The sequence below is a fragment of the Tachyglossus aculeatus genome, chromosome 17 (assembly GCF_015852505.1).
Source record: "Tachyglossus aculeatus isolate mTacAcu1 chromosome 17, mTacAcu1.pri, whole genome shotgun sequence".
NCBI classification, from domain to species: Eukaryota; Metazoa; Chordata; class Mammalia; order Monotremata; family Tachyglossidae; genus Tachyglossus; species Tachyglossus aculeatus.
In genome coordinates this window covers 8,574,202-8,600,943 of record NC_052082.1, presented here as the reverse complement: position 1 = coordinate 8,600,943, position 26,742 = coordinate 8,574,202, and the positions used below count along the sequence as shown (strand labels likewise).

Below are 26,742 nucleotides of genomic sequence, written 5' to 3'. Positions count from 1 at the left end.
AGAGTTCATTCGTTCATTCAACAGTGTTTATTGAGCACTCACCGTGTGCAGAGCATTGTACGAAGCGTTTGGAAACTACAATGCAGTAATAAAGAGAGACAATCCCTGCTCACAATGGGCTCACAGTCCAGAAAGAAAATTAAACCTGCCTCTGTCTCCCCCACTAGACTATACTCTCCCAAGTTCTCAGGACAATGTCTGCACACAGTAAGTGCTCAATAAATATTATCGATCGATTGGTTGATTGAATCGAATCCCTGTCTCCAGTGTGACCAGCGGAGATACTCATCACTATACCACAATGCACTCTATTATAGTATATACTATTCCAGTCAGTCAATCATATTTATTTAGCGCTTGCTATGTGCATTGCACTGTAATAAGCACTGGGGAGGGTACAATATAACAATGTAACAGACCACGAGTGCTGTTCTCTCAAGGAAGTACAAGTCTAAATCCAGTAGGGAACAAGGAAGAAGAGGGATGAGGAAAGAAAATCCCCAAATGCTGATGTTATTGTCCCCAGAGGAGGTGCTGAGTCAGAGACAAGGTGGGGACTCTCCCAGACTGTGGCATTTGGATCCCCTATAGCTCCGGGAAGGGTGGGAGTCTCCCAGACAGACTGTGGCATCTGGATCCCCTATAGCTCTGGACGTAGTGAAGCTAAACTGGGAGGTGGGGTGGAGAAAGCAATAAATTATCAAGGAAAAAAATACTCGAAACTTTTAATAGAGATAAGGGGAGGTCCCTGTCAGGGTAGCAGCACAGCCTAATGGAAGGAACAGGGGCCTGGAAGTTGGGACGGAGATTTTAATCCCTGAACTGCCATTTTCATTCATTCAATCGTATTTATTGAGCACTTACTGTGTGCAGAGCACTGTACTAAGTACTTGGTGGGCAGGTCATTTAACTACTCTGTGTGCAAATTTCCTTGCCTGTAAAATGGGGATGAAGTACCTGTTCTCCCTTCCCCTTAGACTGAGAGGCCCTTGTGGAACAGGGTCTGTGCTCATCCTGATTATTTCATCTCTATCCCACTGCATAATACAGTGTTGGCACATAGTAAGCATTGAATAACAGTAATAATAAACAATAATGATAAAATGATGATAATAAGAAGAAGAATAATCAACCACATTTATTGAGCTTTACTGTGGCCTCAGCACTGTTCTAAGCACTTGGGAGAGTATATTAGAGTAAGAAGGCATGTTTCCTGCCCAATAAATGCTATTTAGTGCCTCGAAGCCATACAAATACACCACACACAATGTTAGAGTGTAGCTTCTCATTAGAGCATAAGCTCCTTGTGGTCAGGGAATGTTTCATTTCATTTTTCTGAATTTCACAAGCAACCAATACAGTGCACTGCATCAAGTGAGTGCTCAGTGAACATTACTATGTTGATCAATTTAACCTATCAGTAATTTATTTTAATGCCTGTCAGTGCCGGTAGACTGTATGCTCCTTCTGGGCAGGGATCATGTCTGCCAGCTATACTGCATTGTCCTTTTCCAAATACTTGGTACAGTTCTATGCCCACAGTAAGCGCTCAATAAATACCACTGATCGATTGATCAAGGTGGCAGCATTAAATTTTTGAAAAAACAGGGAACGGTTACAATCTTTGTGCATGTGGATAGCAAACTGAAAAACCTCTTCAATGAGTGTTCACTGGAGCTGAGCATTGGCTGGCTCTTTCTTTTTTTTTAATGATATTGTTAAGTGCTTATTATGCACCAGGCACTGTACTAAGTGCTGGGATAGATACAACATAATTGGGTAGGGCACAGTCCTTGTCTCACGTGGGGCTCAGAGTCTTATCTCCATTTTACAGATGAGGTAACTGAGGTCTAGAGAAGTGAAGTGACTTGCCCAAGGTCACACAGCAGACATGTGGTGGAGCTGTGATCAGAACCCAAGTCCTCTGACTCCCAGGCATGTGTTTTCTTTTCACTAGGTCATAACTGCTTCATCACTGAGCTCTAGCTCAGATAGTTTCACCTAGAATTAAATGAGTTTCTCTGGATGTCATGATACAAGGGATATGTGTCTTCTTGACCTGAGGTTACCACTGACATCTCAGGGAAATTATCCAGAAAAGGTCTACGTGACCAAAAGGAAATGGTGGGCTGAGGCAATGATTTGGATAATTGAGGCAAAGCTATTACCGAGGAAAAGGAGGTTTTCATGGTAATTATGATCCAGATTGGCTGTGTACATTGACTACATTCACCGTGATAATAGCTCAGCTCTCCACTTCATTTTACCTAGGTTGTTCCGATCTTTAGACTCCCATTTCCTGACTGAAAAGCCTAGGCTAAATTAGCTGAGTGGTAGGAAAAGGAATTTTTCATGATTTCAAATGGGAAACGCTGAAAAGAAATTTTCTCCAGAGAAAAGCAATGGCCACAGGAAACTTTCACTGGAAACAGTTTTCTTCATTGCCTGCGGGGTTTCTGAATTTGACCCATTTAGCTTAAATGGCAATCTGTGGGAAGCTCTGTTCAATGGTAGCTGCAGATAAAGACTTTAAGGATGAGACGGGCATGAATGAAGTTTACGATCAATGGTATTTGTCGAGCTCTTACTCTGTGCAGACCACTGTACTAAGTGCTTGGGAGAGAACAGTACAATAGAGTTGGTAAACTCATCTACCCTGCCTACAATGAGCTCACTGTCAAAAGGAGGTGGACAGAGTAAAACTGAATTTCTCTTTAACCAAATCGCACAATACCCAGCGGGGGCACCTACTGAAGTGTGAAGGTAATTAAGGTAATATGTCTTCACGGCGGTGATAAGCATAAGCACTGAGGGAAATTATGAAAGCCAAAAATATTAGCAGGTTCAAGAAGGGTTTGCATAAAATCACAGGTGAGGAAACTTTAGTTTTCAAGTACAAAGGTTCCTTTGCCTCAGTTTTTCAAGAAAACATCCTTGTAGTCCTAATTCCAAAGGAGATAGGCTTGCTACTTAGAGGCAAAGTTTCATTCATTGTCATATTTATTGAGCGCTTACTGTGTGCAGAGCACTGTACTAAGAGTTTGGGAGAGGACAATACAACAATGAACAGACACATTTCCCACCCACAGTTTACAGTGTAGATGCAGGGAGACAGACATCAATACAAATAAATAAATGACAGATATGTGAATAAGTTCTGTGGGGCTGGGAAGGGGGAAGAGAAAAGGGAGCAAGTCAGTGTGACGCAGAACCGAGTGGGAGAAGAGGAAAAGGGGGCTTAGTCTGAGAAGCCCTCTTGGAAGAGATGTGCCTTCAATAAGGCTTTGAAGGTGGGAAGAGAAATTGTCTGTTGGATTTGAGGAGGGAGGGCGTTCCAGGCCAGAGGCAGTTCGTGGGCTAGGGGTCGGCTGAGAGACAGGCAAGATCGAGGCACAGTGAGAAGGTTAGCACTAAAGGAGCAAAGTAGGTGGGCTGGGTTGTAGCAGGAGAGTAGTAAGGTGAGGTAGGAGGGGGCAATGTGGTGGACTGCTTTAAAGCCAATGGTGAGGAGTTTTCTAACTGATGTGTAGACCCCCAAGAGAAGTGAGTCTGAATTATTTGGCGAATTTCAGTAGATGGGGTGGAAGGGCTCAGAGAGACCAGATACTTGAGACCAATATCTTTTTTATCCAGGTAATTTGCTGAGACGGGACTCTCCCAAGAATCTTTTGGGAGGATTCCAAAAGCCAATCGGTTCCAGACCAAACACATCTGGGATTTACTTTTGCTCAGAGCTCCCCTAAACATCTGTCTGCTTTTTCCCTGGGGGATTCATAACAGTATCATTCTTTCCCTTGAAATTGGGGAAATGACCTCTTCACTCCACTGACCTCTCTCCTCCTACTCCTTCTTCACAACAGAGAGTCTTGACAGCCTTTCATGAGGCCCACGCTTGGGTCTCAATGTGCCTTGAGATATTTTCCCTTCTCATTCCTTAAACTCTCTGCAGCAAAAAATAGCACCTTTCGAAGAAATAGAAAGCCTCCATGCAGGGTCTCCAGAAACTCTTCACTGCAACAGGTGTCACCTTCTAGCCAAGATTCTGGACCAGAACTACAAGCTGTGACAATAGACAAGGATGCTCACACCCTGCCCGGAACTGTTTAGAACTCCCTCCTCCTCCATCACTCACATCCACAGCTTTCCTCCATCTCAAAGCCCTTTCTGAAGACACATCTCCTCCAGGAGGCCTTCCCAGATATAGTTCTAATCACCCAATTGCCTTAAGTGCTCACAACCCTTCATAACACATAAATACATACCTTTTATATTCTGTTAATTCCTCCCTTCTGTAATTTGTAATAATAATAATGATAATAAATATGGTACTTGCCAAGCACTGTTTTAAGCACCGGGGTAGATACAAGTTAATCAGGTTGGACACAGTCTGTGTCCCACATGGGGCTCACACTCTTATCCCCATTTGACAGATTAGGTAACTGAGTCACAGAGAAGCTAAGGGACTTGCTCAAGGTCACACAGCAGACGTGGTGGAATCAGGATTAGAACCCAGGTCCTTCTGATTCCCAGGTCCGTGCTCTATCCACTAAGCCATGCTGCTTCGCACTAATTTATTTTAGTATCTATCTCCCCCAAGGAATTGCATACACCTTGAAAGCTTGGAGGATGCCTACTAACTCTGTTTCACTCTCCCAAGTACATAGTACAGTATTTTGTACATGGTGAGCACTCAATAAATACTGTTTATTCATTCATTCATTCATTCAATCGCGTTTATTGAGCGCTTACTGTGTGCAGAGCACTGTACTAAGCTCTTGGGAAGTACAAGTTGGCAACATATAGAGACGGGCCCTACCCAACAGTGGGCTCACAGTCTAGAAGAAGTTTATTGGTTCATCATCAGCAGCAGCAGTGGAATTTATTGAGTGCTTCCTGTGTACAGAGTACTAAGTATTTGAGAGAACATATCAGAGTTGTCAGACATGTTCCTTGCCCATTTCTTACAGTCTAGAAGGGAGAGACAGATATGACTATAAATAATTTATAACATATCATTTATTGTTGATTGATTATTTCGACCACAACATCCTGAAAACTAGGAAATGTGCTATATAAAGTTCGAAGATGATGCTACCAAGATGAGATGTGTGTATACACACACACACACACACACACACACACACACACACACACACACACACACACAACAATAGCCTTTTCTTGGGCTCAGGGAAGCCCACAAAAATATGGTTTCGTGAGGTTCAAATGGGCTTCAGAGAGAATCCCTGCAGGCAACACGTTTAAGTTGAACGAAAGCTCTCTCCTTGTTGCCATAAGAATCGCTGCGCATCACAAAGAGAGAGCAGACCAAAAACCTTTGTGTAAACACCAGTGCTGCCCGGGACTTTATCAGTGCAGTGAAAAGCAACAGACCATTTCTAGTGTCACTTTCCCGGAAGCCAAATGGCTGCTTTCTTTCACTCTCTTATAACATAAAAGTACCAAAATGAAAAAAAAAAATAGCTGTGGGACTGTAGAGTTTATATGTGAATAATTTGGTTTTGTGGCATTGTGATTCAGGGTGGTTTGAATGCATCCAGAGTTGTTTGGCATCAGGGGATCAGAACCCACTGTCCTGCTTCAGCCTAAAAGCCCTTCTCTACCATGTGGGAGTTGGGGGGTCTTTTGACAGTCTTCTGGGGCCTTCTTTCCCTCTAGACCGTAAGTTCCACTTTCTAGGCCAAGCTTTTCGTGGGAAGGAAAAGTGTTTACCAATTCTGTTATATTGTACTCTCCCAAGCGTTCAGTGCAGTGCTCTGCACGCAGTTAGTGCTCAATAAATACAATTGATTGATTGTGTTCTAGGTTTGGCTCTGCCTCAGGCCTGCTCTGGGTCTTTGGGCAAGTCGCTTAACCTCAGTTGCCAAGCGGGGATGTGATCCCTTCTCTTCTTTCCTTTTAGTCTGTGATCTCCAGGTGGGACAGACTGAGACTGATCTGATCCCCTTGTAACTGTAATTTGTAATAATAATAATGATAATAAATACGGTACTTGCCGAGCACTGTTTTAAGCACTGGGGTAGATACAAGTTAATCAGGTTGGACACAGTCCCTGTCCCACATGGGGCTCACACTCGTATCCCCATTTTACAGATTAGCTAACTGAGTCACAGAGAAGTTAAGGGACTTGCCCAAGGTCACACAGCAGACATGTGGTGGAATCAGGATTAGAACCCAGGTCCTTCTGAGAGATCCCTTCTCTTCTTTCCTTTTAGTCTGTGATCGCCAGGTGGGACAGACTGAGACTGATCTGATCCCCTTGGATCTTCTGCAGCGCATGGCACAATGCTTGGCACATAATGAGCACATCATAATACCCATGCTGAAATCATCAATCACTGATATTTACCGAGCACTTAGTGGGTTCCGAGCACTATGTTAATTAAGCACTTAGGAGAGTCCAACACAACAGAGTCCGTAGACACGCTTCCTGAGAAGCAGCGTGCCTTAGTTGAAAGAGCCCTGGCTTGGGAGTCAGAGGTCGAGGGTTCTAATCCCGGCTCTGCCACTATCAGCTGTGTGACTTTGGGCAAGTCACTTCACTTCTCTGTGCCTCAGTTACCTTATCTGTCAAATGGGGATGAAGACTGTGAGCCCCACATGGGACAACCTGATTACCTTGTACCTACCCCAGGGCTTAGAACAGTGCTTTGCACATAGTAAGTGCTTAACAAATGCCATTATTATTATTCATTCATTCAATCATATTTATTGAGTGCTTACTGTGTGCAGAGCACTGCACTAAGCACTTGGAAAGCACAATTCAGCAATAAAGAGAGATAATCCCTGTCCACAGTAGGCTAGAAGGTCTAGAAGTGGGGAGACAGACATCAAAACAAGTAAACAGGCATCAATAGCATTGTCACCAAGGCTGCTTCAATGAAATGAAGAAATTCAGAGCCCAGTTACTTCCCCCAGGGATCCAAAGACCTAGCGAGTTAAGCCCTTCTGGCACCTGCTCCTTGTACTGGCTTCTATAGCCCCGCCATGATCCTTCCCTGTCTTCTAGATGCCCGGCAAATCTTCAGTGGTCAAAGCAGGTCACCCAGTCTGCCTCTTGGGCCTATAAAGAGCTTGAAAATCTCTTCAGACTATCAGGGAATTTCCTTCTTTGTCTTACATCCCATCTATCTTACTTACTTACTTACTTCCCGGCTGGGTTTAACTCACTCTCCTCCCTCCTTCCTCCATTCAAACTCTCTTCCCTTTTTCCCTCCCCATCTTTCTGATTGCAGTCTTTCTTTTCAATAATACTAATGATTGTGGTATTTGTTAAGCAACTACTTTGTGCCAAGCACTGTAGTAAGAGCTGCAGTAGACACAAGGTAGTCAAGGCAAAGTCCCTGTCCCACATAGAGCTCGCAGTCTAAGTAGGGAGGAAGAACAGGTATTGAATCCCCATTTTACAGATGAGGAAATTGAGACAGAGAGACAGAGAAACACCATGGACTACTGGAAAGAGCATGGGCTTGAGGGTTGGAGGACCTGGGTTCTAACCACGGTTCTGCCATGTACTTGCCGTGTGACCTTGGGCAAGTCACTTCACTTCCTTGTGTTTCAGTTCCCTCATCTGCAAAATGGGGATTCAAAACCTGTTCTCATTCATTCATTCATTCATTCAATCAATCGTATTTGTTGAGCACTTACTGTATGCAGAGCACTGTACTAAAGGCTTGGAAAGTACAATTCAACAATTCCTGCCCAAACCAGGCTTACAGACTAAAAGGGGGGAGACAGACATTAAAACAAGTAAACAGGCATCAATATAAATAAATAGAATTATTGATACACACATACATACACAAGTGCTGTGGGGAAGGGAGAGGGGGTAGAGCAAAGGGAGCAAGTAGGAACTGAGGCCCAGAGAAGTGAAGTGACTTGTCCAAGGTCACACAGCAAACAAGTGGTGCAGCTCGGGTTAGAACCCAGGTCCTTCTGACTCCCACGCCCATGTTTTATCCACTAAGCTAGACTTCTTTATTATTGTCATTCATCATCATCATTGTCATCATCAAAGGTATTTGTTGAGGGCTTACTATGTGGAAAGCACTGTACTAAGCCCTTGGGAGAGTACAACAGAGTTGGCAGACACAATCCCTGCCCACAACAAACCTACAGTCTAGAAGGGGAAGCAGGCATTAATATAAATAAATAATTTATAATATATAGTTTGAAGATATGTATGAAGGGCTGTGGGGTTGAATATTAAATGCCCAAAGGTCACAAATCCAAGTGCACAGACAATATGGAAGGGAGAGGGAGATTGGGGAAAAAAGGGCTTAATTGGGGAAAGTCCTCTTGGAGGAGATGTGATCTTAATAAGGCTTGGAAGGTGGGAAGCATGGTGGTTTGGAATATATGGAGGGGGTGGGAGTTTCAGGACAGTGGAAGGATGTTAGAAAGGGGTTGCCAGAGAGATAGATGAGACCGGGGCCCAGTGAGTAAGCTGGCAGTAGAGGAATGAAGTATGTGGACAGGACTGAAGTAGGAGATTGGTGAGGTAAGCTAGGAGGGAGAGAACTGATGGAGTGCTTTAAAGCCGACGGTAAGGAGTTTCTAGCCATTGGACCCAAGACTCTCCACCTTTTTCTAGTGACACTCTTCTCCTGCTGTTCCTCAGCTCACCTTCATGTTCAAACATTTCAGGCCACGGAGTTCACAGAGGTGAACCACTCCGCCCACCCCTGGCCCAACGCCCCGATTAAAGCTTCCTGCTCTGACCCCATTTTCAGGTTTTTTCAGGTTCCTCGCACCTGCCTTCCTCCTGTAGGCTCCAACCTGATTTACCAGAGTTATTTTGGGCAAGAGCCCGGAAGCAGGCTTAGAGGCGAAGCACAGGTCTGGCCCAAAGCAGAGCTCATGCTGAGATGAGGAACGACACTGGCACGAAGCAGAGCTCTGGCTGGGGAAACCAATGGAACTTCTACTTCTGGTGGTTCATCGCTTACCTGCATGTTTTCGGTGGCGTCCCCGAGCAGTCCTCCGAACGTGATGGCGTTGGTGACGGTTCCCAGGTAGATGAAGAGAATGGCTGAAAGGGCTTGGATGTTTAAAGCGTCATAAAAGTCGCTGGCGAAAAACGGCGCTTTTCTCTTGATATCTTTGATCAGCCCACCGCAAAATCTGAGGGAGAGGCAGTCGGGAGACAAAAATGGAACAGCATGAATGTTTCTGACAGATTTGCCGATGAAAGCCACCTAAAGGATTCGCCAGAGGGAAGGGAGCAATGGGGGCCGCACAGGTTCGGCCTCAGGTCACTATGGGTGTTTTCCACACGGGGCCAATATGGCGGGGAAATTCAAGTTCCTCTCAGGGAAAGAGGGTTCAGGGGAAAGGAAAAGGCTGGTTAGGGCCCTCCATGCATGGCAGAAGAGTGTAGACTTGCCTTCCTGTTCGCTGTAGTTCTTCACAGTCCCCATGGCCTCCGCCTCCGTGACCTCCGTCATGAGGGGCGTCTCCATTCATCTGCACGTTCTCTCCGCCTGAGTACATGTTCTTCCTGCACATGAGGACAGACCCAAGGGAGAGTTAGTTTGCTCCATCTGCCCACTCCAACGTGGCCTCCTATACGGAGAAAACTCAAGGAGAAATGCTCATTGTGGACAGGAAATGGGTCTACTGACTCTGTTGTATCATACTCTCCCAAGTGTTTAGTCCCATGCTCTGCACACCGTAAGCGCTCGATAAACACCATCAATTGACTGATGGAGAAAGGCCCTTATTTTGGCATCTACCCCTAATGCACCAGGAAGAGCAGGACTCATAATCTCTGCCAGGAGTTTGACTTCGCCTTCGGGCTGGGAAGGAGTTCCTGCTGGGAGAATTACCCCACAGTTTCCACGGAAGGGCTCACGCCTCCTCCCACATGCATCCTACATGGAACCGTTCCTGTCTACATCGCCCCTCCACCCACACAACACTTCTTGTTCTCATGGGTGATGTTTGTTGGGGCCCCTAATCAGACCCCAGTCATTATCATTGGCTCATCGCCTCCTCCCAGGCAACGAAAGCTAGAACACTCGCTCATCTCCGATGGAGAGCTGGAGTGAAGCGGTGCCCAGAGATACTAGCTGATGTATCCAGGAAAACTCTGTTGGCTCAAGTGATACTGGAGAGGGAGGAGAAAGGGCCTCGGTCATCCCAAGTCGAGACTCTCCCCTCTCCCTGCCAGCGTTGACCCTCCTCCCCTGGGCTGGGGTTGTTACCTTTTGTCCGAGGATGGGAGAGACTTGGGGGGTTCTATCCTGATGGTGGGGTCCCACTCCCCGGGGGGGAGGACGATGACCTCATCCAGGAACTCGTCAATGCCAGCGATCAGGTCCTGCCTGTCTTTAGCTTTATAGGCAATGTCGTGAAACACCTGCAGAGGAGCCACAGGGTGAGGGTCTCTCTCCCGCTCCATCAGGGAGGCTGATGCCAGGGTGGGTTTTTGTTGCTGTTGTTTTTATGGTATTTGTTAAGCACTTACTACGTTCCAGGCCCTTTACTAAGCACTGGGGTAGATACAAAATAATCAGGTTGGAAGTAATTCTTGTCCCAAATGGGGCTCACAGTCTTAACTCCGAGAAGCAGCGTGGCTTAGTGGAAAGAGCGTGGGCTTGGGAGTCAGATGTCGTGGGTTCTAATCCTGGCTCCTCCACTTGTCAGCTGTGTGACTTTGGGCAAGTCACTTAGTTTCTCTGTACCTCAGTTACCTCAACTGTAAAATGGGGATTAAGACTGTGAGCCCCATGTGGGTCATCCTAATTGCCTTATATCTACCCCAGCGCTTAGAACAGTGCTTGGCACATAGTAAGTGCTTAACAAATACCAACATTATCATTATCTTACAGATGAGGAGAAGTCAAATGACTTGCTCAGTGTCACACAGCAGATAAGTGGCAGGGTCAGGATTAAAACCCAGGTTCTCTGACCCCCAGACCAATGTGGTCTTCACTAGGCCACACTTATTCCAAACAGATATTTCTATAAATGTTCCCAGGGAGGAGAAAATCTATTCTAGCAAGCTTGAGATATAACCCACTAAAAAAAAAAATGCTACAAGCTCACTATGTTCCAAGCACTGTACGTAGGGCTAGGGAAGATATAAGATAAGCAGGTGGGGCACAATCTCTATCCCACCTGGGGCCCACAGTCTAAGTAAGAATGAGAAGAGAAATTTGATGATGATGATGATGGCATTTTTTAAGTGCTATGTGCCAAGCACTGTTCTAAGCACTGGGAAGGATACAAGGTGATCAGGTTGCCCCACGTGGGGTTCACAGTCTTAAGACCCATTTTACAGATGAAGTAATTGAGGCACAGAGCAGTGAAGTGACTTGCCCAAAGTCATACAGCTGAAAATTGGCGGAGCCGGGATTTGAACCCATGACTTCTGACTCCCAAGCCCATGTTCTTTCCACTGAGCCACGTGGCTTCAAATGTAATTCCCATTTTGCAGTTGAGGAAACTGAGAAGCAAAGTGACTTGCCCAAGGTCACCCAGCAGGTACAGGGTGGAGTCGGGATTAGAACACAGGTCTTTTGACTCTCAGAGAGTGTTCTTTTCACTAAGCCATACTGCCTCTCTCTCAGGCCACAGACCAACTAACGCTTGCTTCCCTGCTAGAGCCGTGCTCTCTCCTTGGCTTCCAGGGAGAGGTGAAGCCAAAGAAGCTTCCTCACGCCCATGGAGCCCTGCTGTGCTACCTGGATCCCCTATCCAGAAGCCCAAACTTCTCCTCTGACTCCTCAGCACTAATGAGTCTCTCACACTAGGGAAGCTAAAGTGTAAACAGGAAGGCCCGAGAAGGGATGAAACCACAAAATTCTTCCGATCGAATTCCGCCGCTGCATCCAGACAGGAATGAGGTCCCCTTTGGAAGAAAAGCTCTGGGAGCGCGAAGAACCAGAATCCGTTTCTCTGGGCCAGTCTGTGGGCTCAAAGAAGGCCACGGGAAGGAAGGAAGATCCGTCAAAACCAGTGCCTGAGCTGCACCGTGGACACATGGGCCTTGTTGCCTTGGATTAGAAAGATTAGAAAGCCCTCAGTGGGAAATCTGGAGGCGCAGGGCATCCAGACTTCCACAGAGGAAGGCATTAAAGCCCCCTCCTGCAAGTCAGCACAGGAGATCGAGTGAGGAGGAAAGATCTCAGCAGAGGCAAAGAGCAAGACTGGAAGCAAAGTACTAGTAATAATAGCAGTAGTAGTAGTAATGGTATTTCCTTAGTGCTTAGTGTGTGCTGAGCATTGTGCTAAGTGCTGAGCACCCTTCCCTCTGCCTCTGAGCCTGGGGAACTGACCGGCCCTATGCGAAACTAGAGGCTTTGAGGGTCTCTCTAACGTTGGTTAAGACACAGTCCAGCTGGCCGCCCCTTGCTCTGGGCACACGGGCCATGTCCAGCTGGCAGTTTAGGCCCAGGGAGATTAGGGAGATTAGTCCCCTTGATGAAACCTTTTTTTTAAATTTCTTTCGAGGACACCCACAGGCAATAACCCAACGGAGAAAGAGCGTGGCTATGGAGAAGCAGAGTGGCTCAGTGGAAAGAGCACGGGCTTTGGAGTCAGAGGTCGTGGGTTCAAATCCTGGCTCCACCAATTGTCAGCTGTGTGACTTTGGGCAAGTCACTTCACTTCTCTGGGCCTCAGTTCCCTCATCTGGAAAATGGGGATTAAGACTGTGAGCCCCCTGTGGGACAACCTGATCACCTTGTAACCTCCCCAGCGCTTAGAACAGTGCTTTGCACATAGTAAGTGCTTAATAAATGCCATTAAAAAAAACTTTACCAGGTAGAAACTGTCCCTCAATTTCTCTGTCCCTCTATTCTGTCTGAGAGTAGAATGCAGGCAATAATAATAATAATGATGGTGTCTGTTAAGTGCTTACTATGTGTCAAGCATTATTCTAAGACCTGAGAAGATTCAAGCAACTTAGGTTGGACCCAGTTCCTGTACCACGAGGGACTCCCAGTCTTCACCCCCATTTTACTGATGAGGTAGCTGAGGCACAGAGAAGTGAAGTGATTGCCCAATGTCACACAGCAGTCAGGTGGCAATGCCAGGATTAGAACCTAAGTCCTTCTAACTTTCAGGCCCATGCACTATCCACTAGACCATACTGCTTCCCAGTGAGAAATTATGCCAGATGAGGCCAGTAGCCCAATCCCAAGAGCTAACCGGAGAAATTACAGGGAAGACATATCCTTTGGATTTGGGAGGCATCAGGTATCTGAAAATTTCTGAGAACACTGCAAGTATTATACCACTTTTTTATATGGTCAGAGGTCACTGGTTCAAATTCTACTCTGCCAATTGTCAGCTGTGTGACTTTGGGCAAGTCACTTAACTTCTCTGTGCCTCAATTCCCTCATCTGTAAAATGGGGATTAAGACTGTGAGCCCCTCGTGGAACAATCTGATCACCTTGTAGCCTCCCCAGCACTTAGAACAGTGCTTTGCACATAGTAAGCGCTTAATAAATGCCATCATTATCCCAGACTGAGCCCCCTTTTTCCTCTCCTCCTCCCCATCCCCCCGCCTTACCACCTTCCCCTCCCCACAGCACCTGTATATATGTTTGTACAGATTTATTACTCTATTAATTTTACTTGTACATGTTTACTATTTTATTTTGTTAATGATGTGTATCTAGCTTTACTTCAATCAATCAATCAATCGTATTTATTCTATTTATTTATCTATCTATTTATTCTTTACTTCTATTTATTCTGTGTCAAGGTGACTTGACACTTGTCCACATGTTTTGTTTTGTTGTCTGTCTCCCCCTTCTAGATTGTGAGCTCATTGTTGGGTAGGGCCCGTCTCTATATGTTGCCAACTTGTACTTCCCAAGCGCTTAGTACAGTGTTCTGCACACAGTAAGTGCTCATAAATATGAATGAATGAATGAATATGGCATTTGTTAAGCTCTTACTGTGTGCCAGACACTGTTCTAGGAGCTGGAGTAGATACAAAGTAATCAAGTTGGACACAGTCCATGTCCCATATGGAGTTCACCGTTTTAATCTCCATTTAACAGATGTGAGAACTGAGGCCCAGAGAAGTGAAGTGACTTGCCCAGGGTCACACAGCAGAAAAGTGGTGAACCCAGGTCTTTCTGACTTCCAAGACGAAGCTCTACCCACTAGTCCACGCTGCTTGTAGCGCTCTCCCAAGCATTTAGCACAGGGCTCTGCACAGATTAGGTGTTCAATAAATTCCATTGATTGACTGATTGATTTATGTAGCTGCCCCATTACCTCGTTACGAGATCTCAGAACATTCACTCCTCTTCCATCTTTTTATATTGGAACAATCCCATTGGAATGTGGTGAGACTCACTGAGATCACTTTTCCAAAATTCTCAGTATTCTACACTGGCAGCTGTTCTGTCTTTCAGAAACTTTTTTTTATTTCTTCACATTGTTTCAACTTGTACTTCCCGAGAGCTTAGTACAGTGCTCTGCACACAGTAAGCGCTCACGTCCTCCCCCTGGCCTGGAATGCCCTCCCTCCACACATCCACCAAACTAGCTCTCTTCCTCCCTTCAAAGCCCTATGGAGAGCTTGCCTCCTCCAAGAGGCCTTCTCAGACTGAGTCCCCTTTTTCCTCTCCTCCTTCCCTCTCCATCGTCCCCCCGGCCCTACAGCACTTGTATATATTTGTAAATATTCATTACTCTATTTATTTTACTTGTACATATTTACTTCTCTATTTTTTATTAATGATTTGCATGTAATTATAATTCTACTTATTCTGACGGTTTTGACACCTGTCTACATGTTTTGTTTTGTTGTCTGTCTCCCCCTTCTAGACTGTGAGCCCGTTGTTGGGTAGGGACCATCTCTATATGTTGCCGACCTGTACTTCCCATGCATTTAGTCCAGTGCTCTGCACACAGTAAGTGCTCAATAAATACAATTGAATGAATGAATGAATAAATACAAATGAATGAATTGTTTCCATAAAATAAGGAGCTGCCACATGGCTTAATGGAAGGAGCACAGGACCTGGGTTCTAATCCTGATCCAGCCATTGAACATTTCTGTGCCTCAGTTTCCTCATTTGTAAACTGGGGATTAAATGTTTGCTCTCTCTTCCCCTTAAGCTGTGAATGACAGGGAATGTGTCTGATCTGACTGTATCTTATTTTATACCAGCTCTTAATGCAGTGCTTAATACCACAATTACTATTATGATTATTGTACAATAATATGGTGAGAAAAACATGCTCTGTCTTTTACTAGTAAAATACCTTAAAGATATCATGTGTTGTATCCTTAGATGTATGTTTTCCTTACCAGTTCTGTACCATGCTAAAGTTACCCCATCTGTAAAATGGGGATTAAGACTGTGAGCCCCAAGGGGGACATGAACTGTGTCCAACCTGATTAGTTTGTATCTACACCAGTGCTTAGCACAGGGCCTGGTACATAGTAAGTGCTCAACAAAAGCCACAAAAAGAAAAAAAGCGGGGGGGGGGGTCTCCATGGGACTTGAGGAGCCCATTAATCCTTGGAAGGGGATTGTTTATCAAAGTTTATCTAGTTTGTTGGAAAAAATTAAAAAAAAATCCTCGCTCAAAGAAGGAGATCAAAGGCAGGCAAACAGCTTCTAAACATTCTACAACTCTAAAGAAATGTAAGGAAAGGAAAATCTGACTTATGAAGAAAGGGAAATTCCTTTTGCCCCAGGGGAGTGCCAGCAGTCTTGTGATGAGCCAAAAGCCCAGGTGAAGTGCCAATGGGAAATAATTGTACAGGGTTCCCCAGAGCCCCTAATGCAGGTGAAGGGGTAAAAATCACCTCGTCCCACTTCCCAGGAGGTTCTGAAATGAAAATGAAGAAGCAGCATGGTCTAGTGAGAAGAGTACAAGCCTGGGAATCAGAAGCCCAATTCCAGCTCTGCCATTTGCTTGCTGTGTGACTTTAGGCAAGTCACTGAACTTCTCTGGGCTTCAGTTATCTCATCTGTCCGATGGGGACTAAATCCTCCTCCCTCCAACTTGGTCTGTGAGCTCCATGTGGAATAGGGACTGTGTCCAACTGATAAACTCATTATCTACCCCAGTGCTTAGAACAGTGCTTGACACATAGGCAGTGCTTCAGAAATACCATTAAAAATGACAAATTGCTGAGAACCTCCTACCTCGTCAGACATCAAGGTAGCAATGGCTCTGCCGATCTCGTGGTAGGACTTGGCTTTTCCCTTTGGGCCCAGGAGAATGAAGAGGAACCTAAAAAAAGGAAATCAAAGGACACGTGATTGTTGTCCAGCATTACAATTTTCTCCTATTTGCAAAGTGCTTCTACTTTCTCTAAGAACACCCACTTGAGGCCCCTATTTCAGACATCCTCCCCCCAAATTGTAATAATAATAATAACAGTATTTGTTAAGCACTTACTGTTTTGTTTTCTGTGTCCCCTTTCTAGACTGTGAGCCCATTGTTGGGTAGGGACTGTCTCTGTATGTTGCCAACTTGTACTTCCCAAGCACTAAGTACACAGTAAGCACTCAATAAACATGATTGAATGAATGAATGAATGCGTCAAGCACTGTTCTAAGTGCCGGGGTAAGTATAAGCTAATAATAATAATAATGGTATTTGTTAAGTGCTTCCTATGTTCCAGGTACTGTACTAAGCATTGGGGTGGATACGAGCAAATTGGGTTAGACACAGTCCCTGTCCCACGTGGGGCTCACAGTTTCAATCCCCATTTTACAGATGAGGTAACTGAGGCCCAGAGAAGTGAAGTGACTTGCCCAAGGTCACACAGCAGACAAGTGGTGGAGCTGGGATTAGAACCTAGATCCTGCTGATTCCCAAGCCCATGTTCTATCCACTCGGCCACGCCGCTTCTCCGCTTGCCTCCCTTTTCCAGATCCTTGAGGCTCGAGAGAGCCTGCGGAGGGGAAATCTTGGAAGGCGGAGTGCCCAGTGAGGCTGAGATCTCCGACACATTTCTCTGCTTTTCCTTCCCCAATAAGGGCAGTTGACAAATGATCCCTTCTGGATTTTTCAGAAATATCTCTACCCAGAAGTGCCTGGCTCAGAGCAGGCAGGCAGGCAGGCAACACAGCCAGGATTAGCGGCAGCCAAGTCATGGGAGGGCAATGTGGGAGACGTCTGCCGATGAGGGAGTTTACCAAAATACCATCTCCCTCCCAGCCAGTTAAAATCCCACCGTCCGGTGGGCTCATGACTGTAACCTCACCCTCTAGACCGTACGCTCACTGTGGGCAGGGTCGGTTATAGTGCTGCATTGTATTCCCTCAAGCGCTTAGCTCAGTGCTCTGTACACAGTAAGTGCTCAATAAATATGATTGACTGACTCACAGAAGTGTCTTTTGTCCCTTGCCCTCTCCATGAAACATGTCTGGACTTCGCATGGAGCAGAAGCAATCAATCAGTCGTATTTATTGAGTGCTCACTGTGTGCAGAGCACTGTACTAAGCATTTGGGAAAGCACAATATAATGGAGTTGATAGAAAAGTTTCCTGCCCAGGGTGATTAGTGAGACCTGGAAATAGGGTTTCAATCCTGGCGCTGCCGCGTGTCTGCTGTGTGGCCTTGGGCAAATCACTTAACTTATCTGTGCCTCAGTTTCCTCAACTGTAAAATGGGGATTCAATACCTGACTTCGTCCTACTTAGACTGTGAGCCCACAAAGGAGAGGGACTGTGTACCACCTGATTCACTTCAATCAGTGGTATTTATGCATATATGTATATATGTTTGTACATATTTATTACTCTATTTATTTATTTATTTTACTTGTACATATCGATTCTATTTATTTTATTTTGTTAGTATGTTTGGTTTTGTCTCCCCCTTTTAGACTGTGAGCCCACTGTTGGGTAGGGACTGTCTCTATATGTTGTCAATTTGTACTTCCCAAGCGCTTAGTACAGTGCTCTGCACACAGTAAGCGCTCAATAAATACGATTGATGATGATGATGATGGTATTTAATGAGTGCTTACTCTGTGCAGAGCATTGTACTTAGTGCTTAACTCGCATCTATCCCCACACTTAGAATGTTGCTTGCCACATAGTAAGCGCTTTGAAAATACTATCATTATTATTACTATTATGGTATAACAGAGTTGCTAGACATGCTCCCAGCCCACTAGCCCTCCCAGAGCTGATGTGTCCTAGGGATTCACACCCCTGTTTGGAACTAACCTCCTTCCCGCCCTCCGACCCCGAGCACAGCCAGGGAGCAGGCTGAGCTTCTCGTGTAAAACACCCTGCCAGAGTCTGCTTTTCTCGGAGATGGAATCTCACATCATAACCCAAGCTGTTGTGTGTCAATGGGCAGATGTTATTTTTAACCAGAAGCTTTCATTTTATTAGCAAATTAGAATAAACATGAGATTTGCGGCCCTGGAAGCCTACATCTCACGTTGACAGCGATGGAAAAAAAAACAGTTTATGTTACTGAGTTCTTCTCATATATTTATCCTGAAATTATCCATAGTTTAGCTATTTATTGGGCTGATTTTTTTTTTTTTTTTTGGAAAGGACCCTCAACCTTCTGTTTTCCGAAGATATTTTGTCAGTACCGAATGCTGGTAGCTCAGCCAGGGGACAGTAGAGGGAAAGGATAGGGGATCGTCAGAGGTGCATTTTTTTCTTAATGGTATGTTTTAAGACCTTACGATGAGAAGCAGTGTGGCTCAGTGGATAGAATATGGACTTTAGAGTCAGAGGTCATGGGTTCAAATCCCTGCTCCGCCAACTGTCAGCTGTGTGACTTTAGGCAAGTCGCTTCACTTCACTGGGCCTCAGTTACCTCATCTGTAAAATGGGGATTAAAACTGTGAGCCCCCCGTGGGACAACCTGATCACCTTGTAACCTCCCCAGCGTTTAGAACAGTGCTTTGCACATAGTAAGCGCTTAACAAATACCATTATTGTTATTATTATTATTATTATTATGTACCAGGCACAGTATTAAGTGATGGGGTACATCCAAGCTAATCAGGTTGGACACGGTCCCTGTCCCACACACAGAGTATTCAGTAAGAGCTCAATAAATACGATTCAATGAACAATTGAACATGGGGCTTACAGTCTTAATCCCCATTTTACAGATGAGGCAACTGAGGCCCAGTGAAGTGAAGTAGCTTGCCCAGGGTCACACAGCAGACAAGTGGCGGAGCTGGGAGGGACGTACATCTCAATGAACATGATTGAACGATCGATTCATTGATAGACTTCCTTTAAGGATGGGCAGAAGGCAGAGGGAGTCAGGCTGCTTCTGAGGTCCCTTGTGAGAACTGTGAAGTGGGAGGGAGGAGAGGGGATGGAGGGAAAGAGCTGTGGGGGCGGGGGGTGGACTGCTGAGATGGTCCTTCCCAGATAACTCTCCAGTGGGATTTCCTTTATTGGATTTCCCTGGATGCAGACACTGCAGATGGCCCACAATGACTCGCAGAAGCCGCCTAATTGGACTCCACCTTCAGAACTACGGCTAGTGTTGGCTTGCTCAGAGGCCAGGAGTCGGATAAGGCTATATACCCCGGAAAAAAATGAGCACATGCAAGGAAACCGGGTTCCGATTATTGCTCTGGAATAGTTTCATAATGGTATTATCATCCTCTTGAATTTGTTGGTTCCCACTGGGATGGCAAATGTCACTGTATTTCAGCCTTCCAATGTCACCCCCGGATAGAGAGTTAGAGACACAGAGAGAAAGTGATTGAGAGTACAGAAGGGAGACCGGCAGTGAGGCGGAGACCCACAGAAGAAGATGGAGGGAGGAAGAGTGATGGGAATGGGGGTTAATGTATTTATTAATAATAATAATAATAACAATTATGGTATTTGTTAAGCACTTATGTTAAGCATTGCTCTAAGCGCCGTGGTATATACAAGCTAATCAGTTGGACACAGTCTTTGTCCCACATGGGGCTCACAGTCTTAATCCCCATTTTACCTATAAGGTAACTGAGGCCCAGAGAATAATAATATAATAATAATAATAATGATGGCATTTATTAAGCGCTTGCTATGTGCAAAGCACTGTTCTAAGCGCTGGGGAGGTTACAAGGTGATCAGGTTGTCCCACGGGGGGGTCACAGTCTTCATCCCCATTTTACAGATGAGGTAACTGAGGCCCAGAGAAGTGAAGTGACTTGCCCAAAGTCACACAGCTGACAAGCGGCGGAGCCAGGATTTGAACCCATGACCTCTGACTCCAAAGCCCGGGCTCTTTCCACTGAGCCACGCTGAGGTAATTGAGGCCCAGAGAAGTGAAGTGACTCGCCCCAAGTCACACAGCAGACAAGTGGGGAAGCCGGAATTAGAACCCATGACCTTCTGACTCCCAAGCCTGTGCTCTATCCACTAAGCCATGCTGCTTCCATTGAAACAAGAGCCTGAGGCGGGGAGGATGGGTAGCCATGGGCAGTGGGCAGCCACGGGCGGGGGGCGAGGGCATCTTACCTGGTGGGCACCGGCACCTCAGTCAGGGCCCCCAGCATGACGGCCTGCTGCAGCCTCACGAAGGCGATGAAAGGGGTCTCCAGGAAGTCCACCTCTCCGACCAGCACATTGGAGGCTTCAGCATCCCGAGGCAGCTTCTTCATGAACTTATTCTTCAGCTGCAGGCAGGGCAGAGAGTGAGGAATGACGGACAGGTTAGCCCGCTGGCAGGGCACCACAAATGCCAGCTGCCCTCACCCCACCCGGCCCCCTCCTCAGCCGCCGCCTCTATTATTTCCGGAGCTGAGGCCAATGCACCTATTGGGTGCCTCTGCCTTGTCGCTGTTGATGTTAGAGGCCAGTAATAGGCCAAAGTTTATTGGAGGAGGTGGGATTTTAGAGGGATTCCCGTAGTTTTCATGTACTATATGATCCCTCTTCTCCAGTCAAGGAACGCGGGCAGAGAAAAATTCTTCAGACTGGGTCACTGGTGTGCAGTAGCCATGAGCAAACCATCCAGAGAGAAGCACAGAATGGGTGGGCCACTCTCGGGTTTGGAAACTCTGCTCTCAAAATGAAAAGTTCTTGAGGGAACCTTGGATTCCAAAGCCCATTTTAAGAGTTCTAACTATTGATCTACTAAGCCAAAGCAATAAAACAGGAGGGCCAGGGTGATCAGGGCCATCTGGTTGTGCAGCGGACATGTTCCTGATGGGACACTGGACACCTCTAAGACCGGCATTTTGATTTTTACTTCCTATCCTCCCTCCGCCTCATTCCTGCAGCTGAGTTTCATGGCTCAGAAGCGGTGGCTATATTCACAGGGACCTAGAAGGGAAATTCCCACCTCTGGAGTAACAAGAGGAAGTCAGTGTGGCCTAGCGTCTAGAGCACAGGCCCGGGAATCAGAGGGATCCGGGTTCTAATCCTAGGTCCACCACCTGTCTGCTGCATGACCTTGGGCAAGTCACAACTTCTCTGTGGCTCAGTTGCCTCATCTGCAAAATGGTGATTAAAATTGGGAGCTCCATGTGGGGCAGGGACTATGCTCAGGCTGTTAAGATTGTATCTACCCAGCACTCAATACAGTGCCTGGCACATATTAAGCGCTTAACAAATACCATTAAAAAAAAGTGCTGGGGTATATACAAGATAATCAGGTTGGCAACAGTCCATGTCCCATATGGGGCTCAGGGTCTTCATCAGTCAGTCAGTCATATTTATTGACTGTTTGCAGAGCACTGTACTAAACAGAGAAGCAGCATGGCTCAGTGGAAAGAGCCTGGGCTTTGGAGACAGAGGTCACGGGTTCAAATCCCGGCTCCGCCAACTGTCAGCTGTGACTTTGAGCAAGTCACTTAACTTCTCGGTTCCTCAGTTCCCTCATCTGTAAAATGGGGATGAAGACTGTGAGCCCCCCATGGGACAGCCTGATCACCTTGTAACCTCCCCAGTGCTTAGAACAGTGCTTTGCATATAGTAAGCGCTTAATAAATGCCATTATTACTATCATTATTAAGTGTTTGGGAGAGTGCCGTATAACAATGTAACAGTCACATTCCCTGCCCACAACGAGCTTGCAGTCTGGAGGGAGCTGACAGTCTAGAGGGGATTAATTTCCATTTTACGGATGATGTAACTGAGATACTGAGGCACAGAGAAATGAAGTGACTTCCCCAAGGTCACTCAGCAGATAAGGGCAGCTTCACTCCCCTCCCTCTTTTCAACGACAGGAAAAACAGAACCCTTGAGGCTGATCTGAATCCCTAATGGTCCTGAGAGCTAGATTCAGGCCAGTATAACACGATGACAAGCCTCTGTAACACACTGCATCATCATACACACACACACACAAACACACACACCCAATATGGATTCATTTTGCAGTCAGAGAATATTGCCATTTGCAATATCTTGGCTTTTGTGTCTCATTTTCCCAGAACTTTCCCTTCAGGCTAAGCATCAGATTAACTGGACATATTGTACTTTAACTCCAAATGCAAGTAATGATTGAAAAACAGCATGGCTCAGTGGAAAAGACCTGTGTTCTAGTTCTAATCCTTCTAGACTGTGAGCCCGTTATTGGGTAGGGACCGTCTCTATATGTTGCCAACTTGTACTTTCCAAGCGCTTGGTACAGTGCTCTGCACACAGTAAGTGCTCAATAAATACAATCGAATGAATGAATGAATAATTCCAGCTCTGGCACTTGCCTGCAGTTTGACTTTGGGCAAGGCACTTACCCTCTCTGTGCTTCAGTTTCCTCATCTATAAAATGGAAATTAAATAACTAGCCAAGCTAGCTCTCTTCCTCCCTTCAAGGCCCTACTGAGAGCTCACCTCCTTCAGGAGGCCTTCCCGGACTGAACCCCCTCCTTCCTCTCCCCCTCCTCCCCCTCTCCATCCCCCCCATCTTACCTCCTTCCCTTCCCCACAGCACCTGTATATATGTATATATGTTTGTACGCATTTATTACTCTATTTATTTATTTATTTTACTTGTACATATTTATTCTACTTATTTTAATTTGTTAATATGTTTGGTTTTGTTCTCTCTCTCCCCCTTCTAGACTGTGAGCCCACTGTTAGGTAGGGGCCGTCTCTATATGTTGCCAACTTGTACTTCCCAAGCGCTTAGTACAGTGCTCTGCACACAGTAAGCGCTCAATAAATACGATTGAATGAATGAATAACAGTTCTCCCTTCTGCCTAGATTGTGAGCTCTTTGTGGGACAGGAATGGGGTTCAGACTGGTCATTTTGCATCTACCTCAGTGCTTAGGGTCAGTGCTTGGCCCACAGGACATACTGAACAAATACCACAATTATTAATAGTAGTCATAGTAGCATTTTTTGGTGCCCACTTGGCCAGTGCACTGTCTTAGACATCTGGGAGGGTGAAAGGACGAGAGCCAGGGTTATCGTAACGTTTCCGTTTCCTCTGCTTGCAACTCTGGCTTCCTGTGAACTCTGTGAGACCCTCGCAGTTTCCTCTGAGCTTTGTCAGGTTGACAGAGGATCGCTGGTTCCACATAAAAATTCCATGCTGGACCCCTTCCCACCACTGCATCCTAATGATGATGATGATGATGATGATGATGATGATGGCATTTATTAAGCGCTTACTATGTGCAAAGCACTGTTCTAAGTGCTGGGGAGTTTACAAGGTGATCAGGTTGTCCCACATGGGGCTCACAGTCTTAATCCCCATTTTACAGATGAGGGAACTGAGGCACAGAGAAGTTAAGTGACTTGCCCAAAGTCACACAGCCAACAAGTGGTGGAGCCGGGATTTGAACCGATGACCTCTGACTCCAAAGCCCGGGCTCTTTCCACTGAGCCACGCTGCTTCCCCCAATCAATGCCCCCTCAATCAATTGATTGATAGTATAAGACTCCCTACTTTTCATTCATTCATTCAATCATATTTATTGAGCGCTTACTGTGTGCAGAGCACTGTACTAAGCGCTTGGGAAGTACAAGTTGGCAACATATAGAGATGGTCCCTACCCAACAACGGGCTCACAGTCTAGAAGGGGGAGACAGACAACAAAACAAAACATGTGGACAGGTGTCAAGTCATCAGAATAAATAGAAATAAAGCTAGATGCACATCATTAACAAAATAAATAGAATAGTAAATATGTACAAGTAAAATAAATAGAGCAATAAATCTGTACAAACATATATACAGGTGCTGTGGGGAGGGGAAGGAGGTAGGGTGGGGGGGATGGGGAGGAGGAGAGGAAAAAGGGGGTTCAGTCTGGGAAGGCTTCCTGGAGGAGGTGAGCTCTCAGTAGGGCTTTGAAGGGAGGAAGAGAGCTAGCTTGGCAGATGTGCGGAGGGAGGGCATTCCGGGCCAGGGGAGGACGTGGGCCGGGGGTCGATGGCGGGATAGGCGAGAACGAGGTACAGTGAGAAGAATGAGGTACAGTGAGGTGCAGAGCCCTGTACTACACCCTTGGGAGGTTACAATAGTGAAAGGATGCCAACCATGTCCTCCAGGAACTTACAGTCTAGTAGAGCATTGGCCAGATAGAATGCAGTCTTGGGCCTCCAGAATAGTGGATTTCTGACCTCTTTCTCCCAGAAGAGGCAGAACCCAGCTCTGAATTGGGCCAGGTGGACAATGCCAGGACCTTACCCGCAGACTCCTGCGGGGAAAGCAGCAGGGACATGGGCACAGAAGGAGAAATCTTGCACTCTGGGATGTGAGAGAAGAGCAAGGAGAAGCTTCAAGGTGGGGAGGAAAAAATGCCACGGTTCCCATCCTGCCCATGACTCTTGGCATCGGCTGCCTGGGTAAATTCAGAAGGCGAATCCCCAAACTGACCACAGAGAAATGAAAATACAAAGAAAGAGCAGAAGTGAAGCAGCACGGCCTAGTGGAAAGAGCACGGACTTGGCAATAAGAGGGCCTGGGTTCTAATCCTGTCTCTGCCAATTGCTTGCTCTGTGACCACGGGCAAGTCACTTAACTTCTGCCTGCCTCAGTTTCTTCAACTGCAAAGTGGGGATTAAAACCTTCTCCCTCCTACTTAGACTGTGAGCCCCAGATGGGGTAGGGACTGTGTTCAATATGATTGACTTGTATCTACCCCAGGACTTAGAACAGTGTTTGACACGTAGTACACGATGAATAAATATAAGTAAAAAAGTCTTCCACTGAGCAGAGGGGTTTAATTCCCAAGGCCCCTTGGCCAAAAGAGAAACTGAGTTGAGAAACCAACTCTAGACAGTAAGCTCATTGTGGGCAGGGAATGTGTCTGTTATATTGTTATACTGTGCTCTCAAAAGTGCTTCATACAGTTCTCTGTACCCAGAAAGCGCTCAATAAATACTATTGATTGATAGATTGAAAAAAAGCATGAGCTACAACTCTCCAGAAAAACCTCCCCTCTTTTCCTTTTCTTCCACTCTCTTCTGCATCTCCCTGACTTGCTCCTTTTATTCATCTCCCCTCCAAGCCCCACAGTACACATTTGCAATTTATTCATTTATATTTATATCTGTCCCCCGCTCTAGATTGTAAGCTCATTGTGGGCAGGGAATGTGTCTGTTATACTGTATTGTACTCTCCCAAGTGCTTAGTACATTGTTCTGCATATAGTAAGCACTCAATAAATACGATTGACTGACTGACTCTAACAGGATGCTTTGAGTCACTAGATAAAATCCCATCACTACTTTCGCGGTCAAGATAAAATCTCCCACCTCCTGCTTCCTCACTGGCAGCCAGCCGCTCCTTGAGAAATCCAATATTGTAGACCAAGAAAACTCTAAAGCAGGACCTTTCTTTTTTTATTTTTTTAATGGTACTTGTTAAGTGCTTACTATGTGATGGGACATCTACCAAGCGCTGGGGTTGATACAAGCTGATCAGGTTGGTCACAGTTCGTATAATAATAATAATGGTATTTATTAAGCACTTACTATGTACAAAGCACTGTTCTAAGAGCTGGGGGGGGATACAAGGTAATCATCAGGCTGTTCCACGTAGGGCTCACAGTCTTCATCCCCATTTTACAGATGAGGGAACTGAGGCCCAGAGAAGTTAAGTGACTTGCCCAAAGTCACACAGCTGACAGTTGGCAGAGCCAACTGAGCAAATTTGAACCCATGACTTCTGACTCCAAAGCCCGGGCTCTTTCCACTGAGCCACGCTGCTTCTCTGCTATCCCACTTGGGGCTCACAGTTTTAATCCCCATTCTACGGACGAGGACTTGCCCAAAGTCACACAGCTGACAGTTGGTGGAGCCAGGATTTGAACCCATGACATCTGACTCCAAAGCCTGGGCTCTTTCCACTGAGCCACGCTGCTTCTCTGCTATCCCACTTGGGGCTCACAGTTTTAATCCCCATTCTACGGATGAGGACTTGCCCAAAGTCACACAGCTGACAGTTGGCAGAGCCGGGATTTGAATCCATGACCTCCGACTCCAAAGCCCAGGCTCTTTTCACTGAGCCAGGCTGCTTCTCTTCCATCCCACTTGGGGCTCACAGTTTTAATCCCCATTCTACAGATGAGGTAACCAAGGCACAGAGAGGTGAAGTGACTTGCCCAAGATCACTCAGCACTCCTCTGTCTCCCAAGCCCGTGCTCTTTCCACTAGGCCACGCTGCTTCTCCTCCTCGGGCCTGGGTTCGACAAGAGCCATATGGCACTAGCAGCCGCGTCCAACAAGCAGCTGCTCAGCTATAATTAAATCGGTAGTAGTCATGCTATTATTTATTTAGCTGATTTTTTTTTCATGTACCCTTCACTGAGGCCTCTGAGAACATGTACAAAATTAGAACAATAGAGAATAGAGGGGA

The 26,742-nt window shown here is 46.0% G+C and overlaps 1 protein-coding gene across 3 annotated transcripts in view; it reads right to left on the bottom strand.

Annotated features, from left to right (window-relative positions):
- SLC4A4 (solute carrier family 4 member 4) overlaps positions 1-26,742 on the bottom strand; it is a 355,442-nt gene that overhangs the window by 88,451 nt on the left and 240,249 nt on the right. For all 3 annotated transcript variants that reach the window (XM_038758874.1, XM_038758873.1, XM_038758875.1), the window contains exons 8-12: positions 20,449-20,606; positions 16,147-16,234; positions 10,227-10,381; positions 9,407-9,520; positions 8,970-9,144 (exon numbers count right to left, since the gene is read on the bottom strand). In XM_038758874.1, the coding sequence (XP_038614802.1) occupies positions 8,970-9,144; positions 9,407-9,520; positions 10,227-10,381; positions 16,147-16,234; positions 20,449-20,606 (690 nt within the window). The remainder of the gene's footprint in view (positions 1-8,969; positions 9,145-9,406; positions 9,521-10,226; positions 10,382-16,146; positions 16,235-20,448; positions 20,607-26,742) is intronic.